At 36.3% G+C, this 25,000-nt stretch overlaps 1 protein-coding gene across 6 annotated transcripts in view; it reads right to left on the reverse strand.

Moving 5' to 3' along the window:
- Positions 1-25,000, reverse strand: part of LOC135219683 (receptor-type tyrosine-protein phosphatase N2-like) — a 303,910-nt gene that overhangs the window by 220,348 nt on the left and 58,562 nt on the right. For all 6 annotated transcript variants that reach the window (XM_064256633.1, XM_064256637.1, XM_064256636.1 and 3 more), the window contains 2 exons: positions 23,214-23,314; positions 18,347-18,433 (listed from right to left, as the gene is read on the reverse strand). In XM_064256633.1, coding sequence (XP_064112703.1) covers positions 18,347-18,433; positions 23,214-23,314 — 188 coding nt within the window. The remainder of the gene's footprint in view (positions 1-18,346; positions 18,434-23,213; positions 23,315-25,000) is intronic.

Raw genomic sequence — 25,000 nt, forward strand, 5'->3', positions numbered from 1 at the left:
ATTTTTTTATTTCTATCTATAATATGAAATCTTACAATTCCTTTGCTCTCGAACCTGTCACATACCTTTCCGTAAACTCTTGAACCCCACATCTTTCAAGCTGAAACCCACACTACTACTCTTCCTGTACAAAACCTTCTCATATACCTCAGTTCGTCAATCACAATGCTATTTTCGTATAATTCTTAAATTCCTCTAAAGTATTTTTCCTTTTGTATAAAATGAGAGACAATTCCTTTCAACCATTCCAGTGGAACATTTCCTTTGCCATATATACCTTTCCACACCTCTGTTAGTCATTCAATCGTATTATCACCATCATACCTTAGTATCTCAGAAATTCTTCGTTACTTTTTATTCTTTGATATATAATTTACTCTTCAGACATCCTCAACAACCACTTTCACAAGTATTTTCGAATTTACAAAATCTTGACATTATTACATCATTCCAATCTACCATTTTTTTCCTATATACTCCGTAAGTTTCAACAATTAACCTCGGTAACACAGGGCCCTATTTTAGCAATCTTTTGAGATGAGGCTGCTACCCTAAGCCGCAAGCTCCACCTAACCTCGATTGTGACCCGCCACACTCAACTACCAACCAGTTACAAATTCACTGCTTAGGATAGCAGAGGCAAATTGAATTTTTCACTGAACAGACTACAGTTGTTTCCCCTCCACGGGATTCTGTCTTACTAGACAGCTCAGTTCATTAAGCTGTTTGAGGAACTCCATGAGCGGAACCAAGTCTGTGGTCTCTGTTTATCCAACGCAGCATCTCCAAACCTATCCAGTTCCATACCTTCCATTAGGCATCACCCCTTTATGCTATCCCCGCTCCCTCCCGCCCCCAAAAGCACGTACAAACACGCACAATTATCATTATTAAGTGTAAGGAGAGGAAAATGAGGGGGAACGCCGGCAGGCTGGCTGAGGGGAAGACCCTACGGAGGTCCGGGATGTAGGACGGGGCGGGTAGCAGGGCTTTGGTAAGGGAGGCGGTTAAAATAGGAGAGCCAGAGAGGTTAGGGCAGAGGCAGCGGGTAGGAAGGGGGTTTATACCGAGTTGAGCATCTGCAGAGAGTGTTTCCTCTCTAATCATGTTTTGATACAGCGGTCACCATGGTGATGTTTCCGTCTGCGTAGCCCCAACACAGAACACCTCTCAACTTCCCCTCCCTCTTCCCTCCCCTCTCTACCACTCCAACCAACCCCAGGCCTCTCGTTCATCTTCCCCCCAGCCTCTTCACATTCAGTTCTTCCCTTCTCCTTCCACTCCTCAGAATCAGGGATTTCTTCCTCATCCTCCTACTCTTTTTATTATTATTTTTTTTTTTAATCTTCCTCACGGGAAATCTTCCCACCCACAGTCTCTCTCCCTCTTAAACTTCGAAGACCGCCGATCCGTTGTTTCACATTATTTGACAGCGCTCTTAAGATACTGGCGTCATAGCAAGGTCATCAGTGGGAAATATGAATATCTATCGAAATAAAAAAAAATGGAAGGCAGGCAGGGCAGAACAAGAAGTCAGAAAGAAAAGATCTCGGCTACAGTTTAGACGCTCCAGCAAATAACCGAAAATTAATTAAGGCTAAATTTTCAAGTCTCTCGCGAAAGTAGGTCTAAGGAATGAATGCCCGGTACCTCGATTGTAGTTGAGCATCCAGATAATTGCTACGTAGAAAACAAAGTTACAAATTATTCCGTTCTATTTTCCCCTCTTGCTCGCAGTTGCCTAGGTGGTACTTCGAAACTTTCGTTTCTCCATTTACGTTCATATATTTTGCCCGTTTCAAAGCTCTGTCTTTGAATGATAACGAAAAAAAGCAATATGATCAGTTAAGATATTATTAATAGTAGTAGTCATTAAACGGTAAGGTAGCTAGAAATGTCCTGGATCCGAAAGTATTTTCTTTTTGTCGTATTCGACAGCATTCTCGGTGGCGTTCAGGAACTTTTGGTTCCTTACCACGGCTCAATCCGCTGCCTCAACATCCACAGAAGAAAAGGGAAAATAAAAGATACGAATGAAACGAGCAATAAGAAGTAATGAGGATTAGGTATTGATGGAAGCAAACGGGAAAGACTGTACTGCCAGAGAGAGTCTTTCTCAATCCGATGCAGATCGGCACAGTTTTACCGGGGCTTTACTCCGGCAAAATTGCATTCAAGCTTGAGACTTTATGACAGACTTCAAACTATTTTCGGCAGAATTCTAAAATAGATTTCACACCCCCCCCCCCCCCCCCCCCCCCCCCCCCCGTGTGTTTTGGGGGATTTATGGATCACTCTCAATGTATCTTGCGGTTAAGGTTTCGGTGCCGCTTCGGTTTTACTGATAAAAGCCAACCTAACTTTCTTGGGAGGTTTAGGTTCAACTTTCTCCCACCTTTTTAAATATTCGTGGACAGCGTTATTTCTACAAGTTTTTTCTTTTTTCTTTTTGAACACCTTGAAACTCAAGGCAAAAACTTTTTTGCTAAGAAATACAGCCAAATATGTATGTTTGAAAGTAAAGTAGAGAATCTGCTTATGAAACCACTAACTACTGATCAACGACATCGAAAGTAGTTAAGATTTCAGTTCGTCTTCTTGGGTTTTCAATGCCCCGCGAATTAGAGCCGGCGTTCCCTTGATAATTTAACAATGTTTCATGTCATTACTCCGTGAAGATTCGCAGACGTTGCTCATTCTGGCAAATAAAAATGTTCGTCATCCGTGACAATTTTTCCTTTCCATCGCATATTTTCTTATCTATGTATTCGCTGCCAAGTGCATATTCGGCTCAAGTGTTACTAGGCATAAAAAAAGGTCTGGAATTCTGTTTATCTTTTGACAGTTCCCAGCTAATAAGGTGATCAATTAAGCTCATCATTATCATTATTAATGCTCAACAAGCTGTCCTGGTTGGAAGAGCGGAATGCTACAAGCTCTGGGGATCCAACAGGCAAAGCAGCCCATGACAGAAACGATATACATAGTTTAAGAAAAAAAACTATATAAATCTCCACCCACGTACTGATATCTACATTTAAGAAACTACTGCTATAGTTCAATAAAAATCTAATTGTATGGATCACATGCTGTTGGATTACTACTTATTCCAAATATTAAAATGGAAAAATGTGTGGTAAGGTTTCGCGTGACCTGGGAAGCAATAAAAAAGTTTTATAACGCTACACTTAATGTATAAAATAAGATCATACACTAAATTTCAGATCCTCATTTCTTGACATGACTTGATCTGTGCAACTCCTGTCATTTCTGAACCAGCTTCTTCATCTCTCTCTTCTCAGTTACCAGGCACTGTTTCCTCATTCCCTATTCCACAAATAAGCATCACTAGTAAAATCATATCTGCAGTGATTGCATCATAACACGGTGCTTTCCATCACCACAATTTCAGTAAAATCATCTCTGCAGTCATTACATCATAATACGGTGCTTTCCAAAATCACAATTAACATCAATTCCACTTTAAAAAACGAATTCATTCGTACGCAGAAGCCGGTCTTTGTCAGCTTCTGGCATATCAATCAAATTATCCTACCTATAGTATGTATTCCTCATGACCTCACAAATATGTTCCGCTTAGCTATTTACATACATATGTATACCTATATGCACACGTGTATATATATGTATGCATACTTTATTATATATACATGTGTATATATGTATTTTTATATATATAGAGAAAGTTATCCAAAACTGGTTCTCCTTCCTTGGAATATAGTGAAAGACTAAACAAGGCAAATTAAAGAATGAACAGGCTGAGAGAGAGAGAGAGAGAGAGAGAGAGAGAGAGAGAGAGAGAGAGAGAGAAATTTTGATTTGTTTTATATTGATTTTTGGCATCATGCCAAGCACTGGGGCAACTAAGGTCATTCAGCGCTGAAACGGAAATTGACAGTAAGAGGTTTGAAAGGTGTTACAGGAAGAAAACCTCGCAGCTGCACTATGAAGCAATTGTTAAGAGAGGGTGGAGAGTAAGATGGAAGAGTGTATGAACGGAGGTACAGTAAATGGAATGAAAGTAGTTGCAGCTAGGGTCCGAAGGGACGCTGCAAATGAACCTTAAGTAATGCCTACATTGCACCGAATGAGGTACACTGACGGCACTAGCCCCCTACGGGAAGAGAGAGAGAGAGAGAGAGAGAGAGAGAGAGAGAGAGAGAGAGAGAGAGAGAGCAAAACTGTTCCATCTGTTGGCACCTCTTAGTATGTGAGGAAATCATGTGGCAGATAGTGTTACAAAACTTTTACCACCTCATCATCATTATCAAGTGATAATTACTTCACAGTGTCATATTTGCAAGAGTGACAGAGTGAGAAATCTACTTTCTTCATAAATGTTAATGAGAAGACGATTATGCGAAGATGTAACTATTTCCTGCATGTAGAAAATACCGACAGAAAATGTTATGATCTAATTAATGTGTGATCATTACATAACAATGGAAAGTCACTGCAAGAATATGCACCAAAGTTCTGTGACATTTGATGTATCATGTAGTGTGTGCATGTATGTATGTAAGTATGTATAGTTTGATTTTAAATCACGAAAAACATAAAAACGTGATGATATCACGCACAAGGTTACAGCCACGCAGGAAAAGTGAAACAGTTGAAATCTTCATAAGAACTTTCGTCCTCTTACCTAAATCGTGGTCACAGCAAGTAAAGATACAGAGACAAGTCCGAAGGGAATACAAAAAGGTTGGGAGATCAGAACAACGGTCAACGGATTAACATCGAAATATACCTATTGGTAATCCTCTTTATCCTATCTTTCAAATCCTTCTGGAACATATGTTTTATTACAGGGTCAAAAGAATATAATCCTTGGCTTATATTTAGGTTATTCTTTTTGTATTCCCTCAAGACTTATAACCACCATATCAATATCTTTAACTGTTGTGAAAATGGCTTGGTAATAAAACGAAGTACTTAGCGTCTCAATAGTTTCACTTTTCCTTTGTGGCTGTAAGTTTGTTCATATAATCATCACGTTATTACCTTTTTCGAAATTTAAAAATCAAGTATATATATATATATATATATATATATATATATATATATATATATATATATATATATATATATATATATATATATTTTGTGTGGGCATGTACGTAGACAGACAGAACTGTACTGATGAACCAGAGAGATTTACATTAACCCGAGTACGGACGACAGAGGTCAACGAAACTTACCTTTAATGAACAGCGGCACATTACGTTTAATTAATCAATGCGTTCAGTGGATTATACTTGTTATTTCTTCTAGCAGATTAAATTACTATTAATTTAATATGCAGTTTTTACAATACCGTCTTTTCTTACTAGAATTGTTCAGCAATATTACAGCAACGGTTTTTTTTATCCAATATGAAAGTGGTTTCACTAGATTCCTATTTAAGATTTAATGGCAGTCATGTTACACCGATTTTTGGGATTTCATTTACATTGTTACAAACGAAAAACGAAAAGTTCTCCAAGAGTAAAGAAGGCAAAAGGCATCACTGATACGTAAATGGTAGAAGTTACACTAAAATCACTAATGAATGGCTGATGTCTCCCTCCCCACAAAAATGATGATAATGGTCCTAATGATAGTAATCAATGGCACTCCTCAATTTAAATGGAAACGCGCACATAGACACCGTGCCTTTCCTTTGCCCCCTCGGGGATCGAATGCAGATCCCTCGGTTCTATAGGCCGTAAGAGGTACCCTTGCCTCAAAATGCACCAGAAAAAGAAATGTGACAACGTATCTTATCCTTCAACTTGCAGCCTTGCAATGCCTGGGAGACCGCATCTGTTAAGACACCCATATTTTGCGGTTTTACTTTTCATTTTTTCACATCCTTATTCATATCATCACCATGTGCATCACACTTTTACAGTACATGTATTTTTTTTTTACAGATTTTGACAAGACGCGTATCCACACAAGCACCATGGATTCTCAGGAAGTAAGTGGTGGACATCATCGTTTATTTCCCACATCTAATTTCCCTGGGGATCTAAAGACTAACATTGATCTTTGAACGAAGGCCATCACCTTCCTCGCCATGTCAAACAAATTCGGAAATGCAGACGGGGTGTGCCGGGAACCATAAAAATTCTGTCCAGTTGAGGCTTCACTGGACCTCATGTTGAGGAATTTTCCCAAAGATCTCCTTTATCCATAGCCGAAGCAGAGCTGCGAAATCATCAAGACAGATATTCTAAAAGCAATCATCACACCCTTCAACGTACAGGAATCATACCACTCATAACCCCTTGTAGAGGTGAATATGGATTATCAGAATTCACACTCCTGAACGCCCCCTAACCAACGTTTTAAATACTCTTGCAAACAAACGCCAACTGCCAATATCAGCGTCTTCCATACACACACACACACACACACACACACACACACACACACACACACACATATATATATATATATATATATATATATATATATAATATATATATACTATATATATATATATTATACTCATAACAGAATATATAACTTTCTTACCATTGCGAAATTGCAGTAAAATATTGCTTACAACTATGTATATATTATTTCCGCCTTTCTTGTCCAAGATGACTCTCTTAAAGAGTTCATGATAACCAATCTTATACAAGGCAAATCTTTTGCATCCAGCATTCAGAAATTAACAGTCAATTTATGTAAGTTTAATGAAGTTACAACCAATGTCTGCTTCGCATATATTTGGTCCTTTGAAGCTGTGAAATCCTTATTTTTCAGATGTATATGGTACCTTGGCTGTTTAAAAAAAAAAAAAAAAAAAAAAAAAAAAAAACAAAAAAAAAAAAAAAAAAAAAAAAAAAAAAAAACAGATGGTCCCTATACCCTTGCCTAAAATCAGAATTTCCATGACTTGACTTCTGATTCATTGCTAGCGATAATTTCACCATATTTCGAGGCGTCGTATGAGGAGGGTGCCGCAAAGTCTAACCAACTCTGTGTCAGCAAATGTAAAGAGTGCTTAGCCACGGAAACGACCAATCAATCGAGGAAAAAAGTTTCGGAGAGACATTCGAAACGATCCAATGATTGCAATGGAACTCTTCTTTGCAAAAAAAAATCGCTTGAAAACGAAGTTGCTTCTGCATAAATATCCAAAAAAAATATATAGCAGATAAGAGGGCGCAAAAAATGATCAGTTTTATGTGTAAAAACACCAACGTAAACCACATGAAATCGAGAAGTAAATGGCATATGAGTTTAAGACTGAAAGAAATAAAACGCCAGTTTATTATCACTACCAAACAGTGTGATAGCGCATGACTACAAATGACTTTAAACTTAATAATCTCCTCAACTAACGCTATATAGTATCTCTGACAGACAGGCGACGGAAAAGCTAGGTAACTCAATACATTTAAATAAGGACAGCTAGATAACTCAACCCCAGACATGATTGCCTAAGAAATACAAGCAACAAAACACTATCTATCTGTAGTTACGGGTTAGGAAATTATCCTGACACCACAATTAACATTAGGTCTATCGGCCACAAGACAGCATGAGCCACCTTGCTGCATTTTCAAGTATAAAATTAACATTTGTCCAATACAATGCATTGCAGGGCTTTGGACCTCTGATATGCCCTACCCTGGCAACAAGTGAAAAGTTCTCTTCAGACGGACATACATACAAATAAATAAATACTTACACACACACACACACACACACACACACACACACAGGACAAACTGTGATGAGACTCGGGAGAGCTAAAAGTCATCCAGCTAATTAAGGACAGACAGCCTTCATAACAAAACCGATCTGATGGCTTAGCATCCCATCCGTGCGAAATCCGTGACTGTTACAGAGAAGAAGTCACTAAAACTAATTCTTTAACCCATCTAGCCATGTCGTATAAGCCATCCATTCCACTAAATGCGCCTTCCCACGATTAAAATGGCAAACCTTGTAAAGAAGAAAATAATATTTAAAGTATACAAAAATCTTGACATAATTCTAAGAATTTGTTGACGCAAAATATTTACAAAAATAACAAAAAAAAAAATCAATATAACTAAGCGTTCAGACTGGGAAAGGCGTCATTATATCCAAAATCCACAAAAGACAATAAAGTATAATAGTAAATATATATGAAATGGTAAAAATATCTCAATACTGTAACTTAACAGCACCTGGTTATCTGTAATTACCCACAATTTTTAAAAAAGGTCTTTTCTCTGTTCTTTTTATTATTCTTTTTTCATTAGCGTGTAGCTGGTATATCAGGTTTCCTAAGGGCACAAATATTGCAGTTGTCTTAGGTTAATTTCCTCTAAAGTGTCGACAGCCCACAGGCGGTCATCTCTGCGAGTGTAAAAATAAATGAATTAAGATACGTGACGTATTGGTATTAAAAGTAGGCATGGCGTATACAATCGGTGCGTTGTTCAGTAGGCAAGAATTTTTAATTGGTCGTAGGTTGGTGACGAAATGTGTCCTGGAGGTTGGTGACGAAATCTGTCCTGGAGGCGTTGAGATCTCCTAGGTCCAACCCATGGAGGTCCAACCGGTGTTGTTGGCAGGGGTCGGGTGTTGGTTCGGGTATCCCCGTCAATGTGGTAGGTATTATAAGCCTTGATCCAGATGACATGTTATCGGCTTCCGGCTCTCTCTCTCTCTCTCTCTCTCTCTCTCTCTCGTGACGGTGTTTGATGTCGGTTGGTCTCTTGTATTTGTCCTTATGATAATGCGGAGAAACTGTTTCTTTCACAGAGTTGATGTTTGGCCTTTTTTTTTCCTAACATATGCAATGCCTCGAGAAAAAGTAGACGTCGTCGGTCCGGTGTTTAAATATTATAAACATCATATGTACCATGAACATTTAGAGGATGAAGAGGCTATCAGGAAAATGTCTCCCCAACTGTAGAAGGGGATCAAATTAGCCGCATAATGAACATTAGGGTTTAGCGAATGTTAGTATTTAGTGAATGTTTAATGAATGATTGGTGAATGCTCAGTGACTGTTTAGCGTTTAATGAGTGTTTATGGTTTAGTCAGTGTTTAGTATATAGTGAGTGCTTGGTGAATGTTTATTGAGTGTTTAGTGTATAGTGAGTACTTAGTGAATGTTTAGTGTATAGTGGGTGTTAAGTGAATGTATAGCGTGTGTTTAGTTTTTTATTGAATGTTTAGGATTAAAAGAATGTTAAGTGAAAGTTTACAGAGCGTTTATGGTACATTGAGTATTTAGTGAGTGTTTGGTGAGCATTTAGTGTATAGTGAGTGCCTGGTGACTGTTGAATACTTCAGAGAGTGATTAGTGTTATTCAGTTTGAGTGTATAGTAAGTGTGAGTGTTTAGTGAGTGTGAGAATATAGTAAACGTGAGTGTTTAATGAGTGTAAGTGTATAGTGAGTGTTACTGTTCACTGATTGTACTTTAAAGTTTAGTTAGTCTTAACTGGCTGTATGTAAAGTAATTCCTGTAATTTATAGGAACCATTTATGCTACACATTGCTTAGATCCAAGAGCAGATGTTTAGGCCTTGACCGCAATGGTTGGAGTGGTTAGGCCAAACTATTTTGGTAGGGTAATTTTTCTCTGTGAAATTGGGTCTAGTAATAATACTAATAAAATAACAGCAACAGCAACAACATCAATAATAATAATAATAATAATAATAATAATAATAATAATAATAATAATAATAATAATGGAAAAAAACTAAAACAATAGTAAAAATTATAATAGTAATAAGGTGCAGTACTATGGGCTGGACCGAGACCTTTCAATATGGCCGCCAGAGGTCACCACTCTACGTTACTGACACTCTACGATATGTATCCTGGTACGTGTGTGACACTTGCTTCATGAAATATTCTCTCTCTCTCTCTCTCTAACGGCACATTTATGGTAAAATTTCATACTTACAAAACCTGAGTGGCGGCATACCATAGGTTTTTCGTATTATTATGTAATAAACTGGCATGGAAATACTTCTCAAATGGACTCAATATCTCTTTGGGCGTCATTTGGGACTAATCTTACATAGTCAAATTTTTGTTTATGGATTGGGCGACTTCTATACACATCCTACTGATAGAAGCAATGTCACATCCTCCCGCTGCAAAAACAAAAGACTAGAGGCCCCCCAGGAGTTTGCATCCTCTGCATTTTGGGTACGAGATCGGCAGCCAAGTTGTAACACTCGGTTTCGAAGAAAATTTCGACCAAACTTTTGTCCGCTGGTTAGGGGGTTCTTCGCGATTGGCATGCAGCTGTCCAGTCGCAGTGGGGAATGAACCATGGTGGCCCTTCCTTGGTTGTTGACCAACCTAACCAAAGTAACAGACGACCGACCACCAGATGAATGCAACAGCACACCAGAGCCCCTGCCTCTTAAGAGAGAGAGAGAGAGAGAGAGAGAGAGAGAGAGAGAGAGAGAGAGATCGGTAGCTCTTCGGTAAAAGACGCTGAGAAAAGTGAATAGGAATATCACAATAAGTGAAACAGTATCGGTGTGAATAGTCAGTAGCTCCTCTGTTCTTTGTATCATAATTTGTTTTTATTAATTATTTCTTCATAAGCGAACTCATGTGTGGGTAATGAGTTCATTCTTTCACTCTCCCAAAATTTCACTGAGCGAATCTGGGGATGAAGGCTGCGATAATTGCGAGAGGCTGAAAAACGTGGATTCATCGCGGGATTAATGATACCGTTAATAATGAACATCTGTTTTACAAATAATGTTTAGTTTGACCAGATAAAAGAAACCGCATAAAAATGGGCACCGACCGGAATCAAAGAGTGTATGAACAATAACCGAATGTTTTCGTCAATCGAAATAAACTCGGGTGTATTTAGAAGCGGATGATTATGAGGCTGATATCGTCTATCCTTTTCTACTCAAATGCTGGAAAATCCTTGATTTACTCGTTTAATGATTATGCAGTGGGCTTCTACCGCTCCGGTTTGGCCGCCTGTTTGTCTGTGTGGGTAAAAAGTCTTCTAAGATGACTTCATTGTTCTTGTCAAATATTCCACCATTCACAGCCACATAAGCAGAGACGTTTACAGCTTTATCTCGTCACGAAATCGTAAAAGGTTGAAAGACATCTTCAATGTAGTCTATTAGCCTTCTTCTGAGTTAGAAAAGCATACCATTTTATTAATTATTCGCAACCTTACGACTTTCGTAAGTTATCATTAACTAGATAATGAACGTGATAAATAACGATCAGGCTCCATGATCCCAATAAACTGAAAGTTCCCTGTTTATGAAGTAGAACTGACCGCTCCCGTAGCGTTATGAACTACTATATCTTTTCTTTTCAGTGGACAGTCTCTCGTCAAAGTACGTTTAAAGAACACACATGCATGCTTGCTTATATACAACTTAAATGACGGAAATTAATGTCTTCTGTAATATGCCATGACATAAAATCCATGATGAAAAAAAGGCTTGAACTTATCTCTACACCATGCCATTAATTCTACTAATAAAAAAGGTGGAACTGAAACTTCAAAAGAATTAAGAAACGTCACCAGACTGCAAACTGAAATATAATAATAATAATAAAAAACTAGAAAAAGGTAAAGTCCCATACGGCAGGATGATGAGAAATAATATAATGAATATTTAAATGCCATTATTATAATTAAATTGTTGCGTCTCCCCTAGATGTAATAAAAGGAAATGAATAGTAAAATACCAAAATGTTCTTCATAAGAAGTGGCATTACAGAACTTCTCTTTTGTTCTCCATTTTTATTTTCCTCAGACAAAAAATAGGAATCTTCAAGGTGGAGAGAGAGAGAGAGAGAGAGAGAGAGAGAGAGAGAGAGAGAGAGAGAGAGAGAGAGAGAGAGAGCGTGGACTGTTGTCACTTATCAAAATGGAAGAATATGAACTCATCTTCCGCTTAATTTATGAGTATGTGTGTGTGTGTTTTTCATGAGTGAAATCTGTTGCTGTGTGCATTTATGTTGCTGTAGGTTTGTGGGCTTCTCTGTAGATTTAAAACTCAATCACTTCTTTGTTCGCAAACACTTAAAAAGTACATAAGCCTAAAATATCCAGTGTATGTAGTCCTTTATTTTTTCTTTCCATCTATTTAACGTGAAAACTCGACAGATTACCACTAAATAGTATCAACGATATGGCCGTTACAATATAAAATGCCTCAAAGGTCTTTTGAACGTTATTTTAATTCTGTGAAAATAGTAGTACTTTCAAAGTGAGGCCTGCCATGCTGTTTAGGTTCAGTTGACGTGCGTCGTATCAACTATACCACCTACGCCGAAATACATTATTATTTCAATAAAGGTTTAAAGTAAAAATACTGAAAAATATTTCACGAAACATTTATCCAATCCGCCAACTCAAATTACAACTGGCCTAAATATGAAGAAATCCCAGCATGGTAGGAAAGTATTACTTGGAAGGGAAATTACCATAATACATACAGTTGAGAAACAGGAAAATGTGACTGAATTCTTCAATCATTGCTCTGTGGAGCCTCTTCAATAAGTTACAATAACAGCAATTCTTGACAAGAGTAATCAATCTTTTTATTACAACTTTTGGAGCGCCTGCAGTTTAAGGGGCCCAGCCTACCTTCGACCACTTTTCTAGTCAAAACCCACCGATAGATGACGGTGAGCTCCGACTAAAAGCGGAAGAATACAAGCAAAATCCGTGAATTAAGTTTCTGCGTGGTGGAACGGTGCTGCGCGCCTTATCCACATTTTTAATGATTCTTGGCAAGCTCGTTTGTTCTGGCAAGAAAAAATGGCATCGACGAGTCGTGCAGGGTCGAGGTCGAACTACTTGCCTGTGCGGAGCGATCAGGTTTTGTTTAGGTTGTTGCATGGCCGGGACCCTGTTTCCCCTGCTTTCTGCTATTCCTGGCTTGTAACCTATCTTCCTTCCAGCGGCAGAAAAGTCAGCAATGTCTATAGATTCATTCATTCGTTGTCATGCCCACCCTCTTTCTTACATCTTAATTTCTCTTGTTATATTCCAGCCTGGGCTAGAAAACTTACGAACATTAAGGCACTACATTGTCAGTTTCATCATGTACTTCCAGTAAAAGAGAGAGAGAGAGAGAGAGGAGAGAGAGAGAGAGAGAGAGAGAGAGAGAGAAAAAAAAACATTTGGAATTAAGTATCTGATGTTGGCGGTTCTCTGCAGCGGTAGCGATGTGAAACACAAAACGATCCCCAACATTAAATCAACAACACACAACCATTCATTACGAGACAGAACAAATAAACAAATGGCTTCAGAACGTTTCGGGTCTCATGTAGAAAAGTCTAACGTTTCATTGACTTTTCAGAGATGCTTAGTCCCATGAATATCTTTTTGGGGAGTTTGGGTCTTTTTCAACGGATACTATAAAAAATACAACGCAAGGGGAAAAAAACTCTGAAACATTAAAAAACACAAGGTTTAAAAAGTTATTGCCTTTTCAACAGATGGATTATTTGTTTACTGAAAATGCATCAAGGCATGTTTGGGGCAATGTCCAATTTTTCATTTCAGAAAGAGAGAGAGAGAGAGAGAGAGAGAGAGAGAGAGAGAGAGAGAGAGAAGAGAGAGTTGCTCTCGTAAACTTCGGAAAAATCTAATAAACCTGACTACTCCGCCAATGGAACAGTTTCCCACTACAAATGAAATAATCAAAGAAAAAGATATTCAAATGTCACTATCGCAAGCATATCCCAGCTTTTTTTTTATTGAGGAAAATTCGTATGTATAAAATATCCACTACCGGCCAAACATCAGCATAGCAGTTTCAAAAAGGAACGTCGGCGTCCCTTAAAAATCGCAGAGCATCTTCATCCTAATTATTCTGACACTTCGATTAAAAACGCCTATTCCTCTTGAAGAGGATGACTGCACTTCGCTTATTTTATGGATTGGAGTTGAACACCAAGCTTGTCCACCATGGCTAATGTCTTCCAAACCTTATAAACTACCATATAACTTATTAACTACTTTATGTCATCATAGGTTACATGAATTTAACGGATATGTATTCCCGTGCGCAGGAAGGACCAATAGCAAACATATTATGAGTACACAGAACAAAACTTATAAAACCAGACCGGTTTCACATTTACATTTTCGAGACAGATTTCATAAAGTGGTATACGTACTATATGCCTATATACAAAAAAATACGTTTTCCTGTGATTTTAAGTGTGTATATATATTATATTATATATATATTATATATATATATATATATATCATATATATATATATATCTTATATATTGGGTGTGTGGGTGCGTGTGTATGGGTGTGTAATCATCTTATATTGAAAAAAAAGCAAATAAAACGAAGATTCACATCAATGAAAAAACATTTATCAGCACCGTCTTCACAAGCATATTTTCTACGACTATGATGATCATTTATGTAAATATAAAATCGGACAAGTACGCGAACTCACAAATACATACATATATATTAATATATATATATATATATATATATATATATATAATAGATATATATCTATATATATATTTATATATATTATATATAATCTATATGATAATATAATATATATATATATATATAAGTATATATATATATATGTATATCGTATTGCGACTATACCTATATCAACACCCACACCCACACACACACAAGATATATATATATCTATCTAGATATATATATCTTATATATATCTATATATAAATATATGTGTATGTATGTCTACTGTACCATAAGAGCGCGCTTGCGAGTGAGCATATACATGAATATACATTCTCGGCATACTTAATGTCAGCGAAGCGTGAATCGATCTTTCCATGCATGAGAACTACTTATGTGCCTGTATCTCGATCCAGTCTCACCACAAAGAATATCACAGAAAACAAAAGATTAAAGAGGTTAAAGAGACATTCTACTAGATTGATTTTATGCTTCACTGAAAAGTACATAAAGCGTAAGAAAATCTGACTTTTAACTCTAAAAAGCTGCATTAAATGTGCAACAAATAAAATGATATTTCCTCAAATATAAAGCAATGGAGAGAGGATGAAATCGCGACGTTGACGTTCGGTTCATTGTCCATCCCCTTCCGATGACGACAAGAAACAAACTGACGCACAGCATCTAGTACTCTATTTAATAGGGAAGAAAAAGTAGTCGTATATCGTCTTACCCCGTGAAAACAGTATTTCACGACAAAAAAAAGTACTGTATAACCATCTTTAAATCTACATTAGTATTATATATTATTAGTATTTTATATTTGCTAATACTCTAAAATCCAAAGGAAGATACGAGCGGCCGATCCCTTAGGAAGACGAGACTAAGGTTGTAGGAAAAAGAAAAATCTCTAGATTCTGACCTCATACCTCTCCGGCCACTGTGTCAATCAGATAATTATAATACGTAAAAACAACTCAATGCACATGCATGCCATTCTATCTATCATTTTGTTTATACGTCTGCCTATTTAATATTGGCGGCAATGAAGTTTACCTTGTGCAATTTAAGTATTTGAGCTACATGACATCGTGCAATTTGAACTTGAATGAAATGACCTGCACAAGAAGTCATTTTCATACCGAATTTAACGTAGTTAAAATAATATTAATTTTGTCGAATAAATTGTGTACTATTTATATCTTGTTAATTTTGCCCCTGGTTATACATATAGTTGTGCAATGTAGCACGCGGCCTGAAAACTAGTAATTAAAAAATATATATTTTATATCTTTCGTGTCATGAAAGCAGAGACTGATATTTGTACATTTCATAGGTAAATCTAAGAACATGTTTGCGTTGCGGTTGCTAAGTAACCCGAGTGATCTCAGTGAAAAAGATGATGCAATTTGTCACAAATCCTCGATTTTCTTACAGGAAGTTTATATAACGAAAGCATTATTACATAGATTCTCTGTAATTATAAAGATGCTACTACAGCAAGAACTTCTTTTATTCAAAATAATGAAATACAATTACAAGAGTCTAGTTAAATTAATAGTTAATGTTTGTATTTATATATTTTATAATAATTCAATATATACTTTTTTTTTTTTTTGGATTTATAAATATAATACGTCTCTTAAAACCTTTTTTATATATTTGTATTCTGATATTTAATTGTAATGTACCATTAAAGTAACAGTATACAATGAATGTTAATTTTAGAAAGAATATATACTATATATATATATATATATATATATATATATATATATATATATATATATATATATATCTATATCTATATCTAGATATAGATATATATATATATATATTCTATCTATATATATATATATATATATATAATATATATATATATATATATATATATATATATAGTTACAGGCAGATAGCGAATCTAGGCATTTCGCGAACTGCCTGGAATTTCAGGCAGATAGCGAGATGGCACTTAGGTTACATTTGATTCCCCCCCCAGGACGCTAGTAATGAACACGGCGAAACAGTGACTCATCTGCACTGTTTCACCGTGTTTAGCACTAGCCCCTAGGGGATCAAATCTCCCCTACGTGCACTTCGTTATCTGCCTGAAATTTTAGGCAGTTCGTGAAATGCCTGGTTTCGCTATCTGCCAGTAATATAAACACTATATATATATATATATTATATGTATATGTAATATGTATATATATATATATATATATATATATATATATATACATATACATACATATATATATATATATATATATATATATATATATATATATATATATATATATATATATATATATATATATATATATATACACACACACACACACACACACACACACATATATATATATCATATATATATATAATATATATATATATATATATATATATATATATATACACCTAGAAAATAAATATGTAATACGCCCACGAACTAAAGGCATAAACAGCAAGACGACTAATCTCTCTCTCTCTCTCTCTCTCTCTCTCTCTCTTTGCTCGATGTGATGAATTTTGATTCCAATGCGAAGATATTTGACGTAGGAGAGTTTTCTTCCTAAAGCCAAAAGGGAGAACAAGAGTCGGCCACTTCAAAGACCAATAAAGCGCCGGGGTAAGGTGAGGGGGAAAAAAGGGGAGTCAAACTTGGTAAGCCCTCCATCTAACCCCTGTCCTACTGCATCTCTCTCTCTCTCTTCTCTCTCTCTCTCTCTCTCTCTCTCTCTTTCTGCTTAACATTAAAATCCCATATGAAACAGAAAATTATACTATATAATTCTCTGAATAAAATAAACTCTTGAATTTGAAAATTTTAATATTAAATGATGGCAGACTACAAATCAATCAGTCCCCCCCCCTTTCTCTCTCTCTCTCTCTCTCTCTCTCTCTCTCTCTCTCTCTCTCTGCTTAACATACCCATATGAAACAGAAAATTATTATAATTTCGTATAAAAACTCTTAATTTGAACATTTTTTAATATTAAATGATGGCAGGCTACAAATCAATCAGTCCCCCCGCCCCTTTCTCTCTCTCTCTCTCTCTCTCTCTCTCTCTCTCTCCAACTGCACTGGTCACTTCCTCTCCCACAAAGACATAAAAGCAACTTTCTTTTGTACAATTTTTTTTTTTATCATAGCAAAAATGACGCGAGAGGACACCTTCCATCCATAGCTGAGGCAATTTGGACATCCTGCTGTATTTTTGCCTACCTGTGAGAAAAGACTTACAATGGCGTCAGGTATCTTCGCTTCCCCGGACACGACGTTTATTTCCCCTTTCCTTCTAGAAATGCAGTGACAAGAGCGTTCGTTTCTCACTATAAAAAATGTGGTGTTTGAGATAAACATTATTTCGCTTTTTTAACTGCCGATCATTTAAATATCAAATGCTATTATTTCAAATGCTATAGGTCAAAATAGCCTGAATGTTCAGACGTTTGTGAAGGGCGATGGGCGTTCTCACATATGGTATCATTCCAATCTCTAATATGCTGCTGATTCAAAAGTCACTCGTTTCCTTTTTTTTCTTTTTTTTCTTTTTGAGAACTTGGCTTCTTGGAAATGTATTGACAAAGAGACGACAACAATTGGGCCTTAAAATCCATCTTTGCGTTTATACAACAATTCCCATTGAATACAAGAAACAAATCACAGCTCCAAAACGAACTTATCCACAGCACATTCAAATGCCTACAGACACAGACATAACAAATTCAATTTAAAAACTCACAAACTGTAAGTTGAGTTACTCACTTCAAGTTCGTTATATATGATTCCGTAAGTCCTCACCCACACAAAATTTCCCATGCACTCTTACTTACCATTTTAGAACAATAAAACATGGAATTCGAAACAATATAAAATGTGTTGGATTTACTCACTTCAAGTTCTGCAAGTGAGCGGCTGTCAGTCCAGATAGCCTGACGATGTATCTAGCCAGGTCGGCGCCTTCTTTTTCCGTCTTGAGTCTGTGGGAGGAGATCCAGAGGAAACAATTAGTCTGACGGAAACCACAATAACAAGGCGAATCAAAAGCAAAGCTGTTACACGCAATGTGGTCTATACATATGAAAGGGAAACTGTTCCTTATGATTCAATTTGTAGGGGGTGGGTGGCTATAATAAGAGGCCGAGGCACCAGTAATAACAAGGATGAGGCAAGGAAGTAGGGAAGTGTTTTAAGATTCCTTAGTGATCTTGCTGGGATATTTCATCCCAGCTTCCATGTCATCACCTGTCGGCCATTTGCATCTTCCGAGCACTGAGAAGATTCCTTCCGTATTACACACACACACACACACACACACGAAGAAATCGTAGTCAAGTTTCAAATTTACTTAAGAGTGGCGTCAAGTTTTTTGTCATCGTGCTCAAAAGTTGTTACCCAATTTGACGATTTTCAAATATGTGAGCGAGTCATTTTATATGGGCATTATTCTTAATAATGTTTACTGCGAATGAAAAAGTGTTATTGCTTTTCGAGGGACATTTTTCGTACTTCACTGAACAACGATGCATACCAAACTTTACTGACTGAACTATTTTTAATGATGGTTTTTTTTACTACTCTTAATACTACAACTACAGCTCTACTATTTTCGGGATTACTGACATATCTTAGTTTTATGCCCAGAACACGTATATATTCCAACCACTACTTCGAAGAAACGATACCCATCATCCGAAAACTGCATCTGCATCAAGTTCCCAAGACTGAGAAGAAAGGATGCTAAAAGGGATTTCTACTCTACCGCCCTCATTTATAAACCATACGGTATGGGAGAGGAGAAAAAGAACCGCAGACCACTCGGAACTGCCTCAGTGGCACTGCAAAGGCGGAATCACGACGCAGGTTCTTGGATACGAGATCTGCAATAAGAAGGGGAAAACTGCTTCGGTCCAAGAAGCAATTTACAGAAGAATGGCCTCCTTCTCATCCGCTGCAATGAAAGCAAAAGAAACGGGAAAAGAGATGATTAAAGAAAGGAAAAAGCGCCACTACGCCCCAGCGAGGGTGGAATGGAAGGGAAAGCCTAATCGCTGGAATCTAAACCATTTGACTTTTCAGTCCGGAATAAAAAGCAATCACGAAGACAGCTGCAATAACGGAAAACGACTAATCTCTTGCAATTTTGTCACATGACAAGACTTATTCATTCTACTTTCGCAAGACTACGATAAGAATTTAACTGCTTCATAATTCCCGACGCTCACTTCGAAATGAAAATAATGTTTTCCAGGATACAACGGAAACAAAAACATGAATTCCATCGTGAATAACATGAGGACGATCGGAGTCGAACTGATGGATGAAAATTATTTGGAAATAACTAATATTACACTTCTAGATTTCATTTGTTAAAAGGAGTTCAATGTCTGCGTCGGTAGAGATCAGACAAATAAACATTATGCAAGGACATCCTCGATGAGTAGTATTGAAATAAGTTACTACAAGCCTTCCACCATCTTCTACACTACTTATTAAGAATCTCAGGAGCGTGAATGAAAGAAAAAAAAAACATAAACTAGGAAACGAGACGACAACGCTAAAAGAGGCTTAGTAGAGTGTTTCCTAGAATAAAATGTAATAATACTAATGATGATTATATTTTCTATTGCTTTTCCTTTTATAGTATATACACAGATACTCATCCACACACACACACACACACGCATATATATATATATATATATATATATGTATACATACATATATATATATATATATTATATAATATATATATTATATATATATATATATATATATATATATATATATATATATATATATATAATATTGTATGTATTTATGTGTGTGTGCGTGTGTAGTCTGCATTCATTACCGAGAGCGTGGCCTTCACTCGTAATGCAATATAATAGATTTGAGAGGTGAGGGGTTGGGGAGTTATGGGGGGGGGGGGGGGGGGTTTGTCTTTACAGTCTTTAAAGCGCAAGGCGTGAACATTCAAAACATGATGGAAACTTGTTCAGGTTGGGGTTGAGGGGAGAGGGGGAGGGGGGAGTGAGGACTTACGATATTCTTGTATCTTTTGTGTGTGTGAATGCGGCAAAGTCATTTAAGAACCCGTTTTCAGCTTGTTCTCAAAAGCTCATTAGGTAACAACGGGGCACTTGGCAAATCCTGTTGACCAAAAGATATATCTTCCGTGGCCAGGTAAAGGAACACCCTGTAAAAGCTCCTCCCAACCGCAATCAAACATTTACATGAAGAGTATTCAAACACGAGGATGATGCGTGGAAAATCACTCCTCCATCTCACCCCCCCCCCACAAGGAAAATGACTCACTCGAATCCCTCCTAACTAACCCCCCCCCACCCCCCAACTAATAAGCATACCCATCCCGAACCGCTATTTCCAAAGGCGACCCCCCCCCCACACCCCCCCGAAACAAATTATCATCTCGAAAACGCAGCTGGTTGGATTTACATATACCTATTTTTTTTTTACTCTAAATATACTTATGACTTCATCTGAGGTGTAGCCCAAAATCCAGCTTTAACGCTGCCACAGACACATTGTCTCACACTCCACAGCGCGATCGCCAAACAACGTCCACTTGGCTTTTAATCCTCCGCTAAATCATTTCAGGTGGCGCCGCGGTTCGTCCTAGAATTAAGTAATGAGGAGTCCAGCTCTTTTCCTATTAATTAATACGTTAAACGCCAAACCTGAGGGTAAGCAGGCGCGAGCGCGCACACACAAACATATCCACAAATACACACGCGCACACTTCGAGAGAGAGAGAGAGAGAGAGATATATTTCAGTAAATGCCTAAGAGACAGTTGTCCTCAGTTGTATAATTAGCAATCGGGCTGTGGTACGGTATGGTATGGGGTTTTTACGTTGCATCGAACCAGTAGTTATATTCAGCAATGGGACCAACGGCTTTACGTGATTCTATCACCAGAAATACATATCTCTAACACCTCAGAGGAATGCCCGAGAATCGAACTAGCGGCCAACGAGGTGGCAGGTCAAGACCATACCGTCATGCCACTGACGCGCTCGGGCTGTGGAAATAGTAGCTTTCCACTCAACTTTGGTAATAGGTTTACTTCAAAAGATATGTGAAAACAATTCGAACCAAATCTAAAATAAGTCAATACCATATCTTCATATTTCGAATCTAACTTATATAAAACGTGAACAGCAAACATTAGGAAAGATTTTCAACGTGTTTCGCGATATCATGAAATTACAAATTGTGACACGTGCGGCCAAACTTTCAGCCATAGTGACTGACTGCTACACAGACAGAAGCAAAAATGCTCTCATAGGAGGCACAATTGAAAGGTAACACGCAAACAGCCTTGGAGGACCTAACAGCGATATCTCCTTCAAGTCTTTTCCACCAAACTCTCTAGCAACGCAGATTCAGATCAAATATATAGTAATTCTGCATAGCTGTACTCATTGGGGAAGATAAACATTTGTTCCCGTTGATATTACTAACTGCTGTATGTCTATTGTTTGTTTTCTACTAATAAGACGATGCACAACACACACACACACACTATATAATATATATATATATATATATATATATATATATATATATATATATATATATATAATATATAGTATATATATATATATATAGTACATATATATATATATATATATATATATATAAGTATATATATATATATATAAATGATATATATATATATATATATATATTGTAGATATATCTATATATATATCTATATATATATATATATATATATATATATATATATATATATATATATATATATATATATATATATATTAACGAATTCACGTAAAAACCTATTTGTGGTTCCTTTTTGGTACGGTTTATCGTTAAAAACACTTTGATTAACGAATTAATTTCTTCTCGTAATCAGGCAATAATTTAATGAACATGACCGTACAAAATGTTGCAGTTTACTGAGGCAAGAAAAGTTTCTGCATGAGCTATATTGACAATAATAATATTAAATTGTTTTCAATTTAGCCACCTTCAAAAATATACAAACTACTTAACTAGGCAAATTACCTTAACTGATATCACACCTAGGAAGGGTTTTAAATATTTAAAAAAGTAAATATAATTTGAGAACTGTTCTGACGTAATCAGAGATGAGGAAAATTCACTACAATTATATATATATATATATTATATATATATATATATATATATATATATATATATATATATATATATATATATATATAGTATAGTGAGCTATTCCGAAAGTGTATGTGTAGATACAGAGAAGCAATTGACGGTGGAAGAATATTTCTCTCTATTATCAGAATGGTATTTCCCACCACGATTAGATTTGTTACCAGCCAGTAGATGGTGCCATGGTCAGGGTTTGTTCCTTTCATCATTCAGAGCTTCATGAAGGTCTGGCAGAATGTTTGGCAGTTTTCGTTGACAAACGAAGTAAAAACAAATACACACAAACACATCTCTCTCTCTCTCTCTCTCTCTCTCTCTCTCTCTCTCTCTCATTTTATATTCTGAAATGACAAAACATATATTACCATTTTTTGACTCAAAATTACTCGTCCTTGGCTATTATATTACATATCGAATTAGTAATAGGCATTTCCAAATTCCTCTTTCTTTCTCTTTCCTTGCATAACTATGTACTAAACACTCAGGTCTATAATTTCTCCGTTTTTGCTCTCTCTCTCTCTCTCTCTCTCTCTCTCTCTCTCTCTCAGAATGTCTATCTAATCTGAGATATCCTTACGTTTCGGCCGTGCTGATATGGACGTAGGAATTCGGCTTCTCCAGTTCCTTGGCTGGTGTTTCTGTAGGAGTGGCGGGAGAGGCCCCATCGACTTGCTCTTTCTGAAAAGAAGAAAATACACAAGTGTTATTCATTTTATTCGTAGTCATGAAAATTCCTCAGTCACAAATAAAAAATATCAATACAGTTTCAAAGGCCAACCTTCCTGTCCAGAGAGAGAGCGAGAAGGGAGAGAGAGAGAGAGAGATATGATCAGAACTAAGGACGTATGGTGAGTAAAGAAATTTATTACACATAACACATAGTAAATATAAATAAAATATATAGGTATGCTATTATATTATTCTTATATATATATATATATTATATTCTCTATTTTATATATATATATATATATATATTGTGCGTGTGCTTGCGCGAGACAGTTAGATCGATAGATATATATAAACATAAATGAATACACATAGATAAATAGGCCAGAGTATTGCCGTAAAGCTCGATTTCCCATGGCATGACGGGAAATATAGACGAATGCGGTGTTACTAGCGGCCAGGATCCAAACAAACCGTCGCCATGGCAACGCAAGGCTGGATGAAGTGATGTTCTAGGCAAAACCGCCAGCAAGAGATGCTTAGGATATATACCTTAAGGGTTAGGTGGGCGGGATTGAGCAATGGTTTTGCATAAACGAGTAAAAGGAATTACTAATGTCTAAGGAATTACTTGAGTGAGTTTTCACCCTAACCTCAACATTTATTTGTTTTTTATTGCTATTGCCAACAAGTATGAGAGTATCAATAAGGGAACGTTTTTACTTGTTTTCGTTAATAAAGCACAGGGAAGTACAGGACCTGTGGCCTTTCCATCCTATAATTATGCAATATATATATATATATATATATATATATATATATATATATATATCTATATATATAATATAAAATCAACTTGTCACTTTAAGATATGTATGTACTAGTTATAACTACAACGACCTCTCCGCTATTCGATTTCCTCATACTTCAAGTCTTCAATTTAGCCGGCAAATGAATGAGGCAATTTCTTTACTGGTAAGACTTGAACCACACCATTGAAAGAGGGTCTCTTCATTCAAGGCATGAACTCATATGCGTATCTAAAACTGTAAAGTATTCAAAAGTTAATATATTATAATACATATATATATATATATATATATATATATATATATATATATATATATATATATATATATATATATATACACACACACACACACACACACATATATATATATATATATATATATATATATATATATATACGTACATCAGGAAGAACATCAACAAAGCATTCAGGAGTCCCAGGAAGACGACAGTCTTAGGAACGCGCTTTATTAAGATATGAAACGTTTCGTGTTATTTCAACACATCAACAGTCCGCAAATTAAAAGTTTCAATGATAACTTACAAGATAAAAGCACAAATTATCACATAAATCAGCTAAAATGAAATCATCTAAAGCCTCAAAATACAACATGAGCAAATGAAGATGGCTACCAATTCAAGGAAGGGAAAGAGAGACAGGAGACCACGGAACAGTTCCAACCTGGAGAGCGATGCTTGATAAAACAAAGACTCAAGGGTCGTTAATTAGGCCTATTACTGAAAAAAATTTTTCTCAACTGTAATTTTGTATTTAGATGCAGAGTCCTAACATTAAACAATAAATAACAATAACTTATGCAAAACAGCAACTCCTCTCCCTCACACAACATCCCATTTACTGAACTAATCAATTTCATGCGGTAC

The sequence above is a fragment of the Macrobrachium nipponense genome, chromosome 1, assembly GCF_015104395.2.
Source record: "Macrobrachium nipponense isolate FS-2020 chromosome 1, ASM1510439v2, whole genome shotgun sequence".
Lineage (NCBI taxonomy): Eukaryota > Metazoa > Arthropoda > Malacostraca > Decapoda > Palaemonidae > Macrobrachium > Macrobrachium nipponense.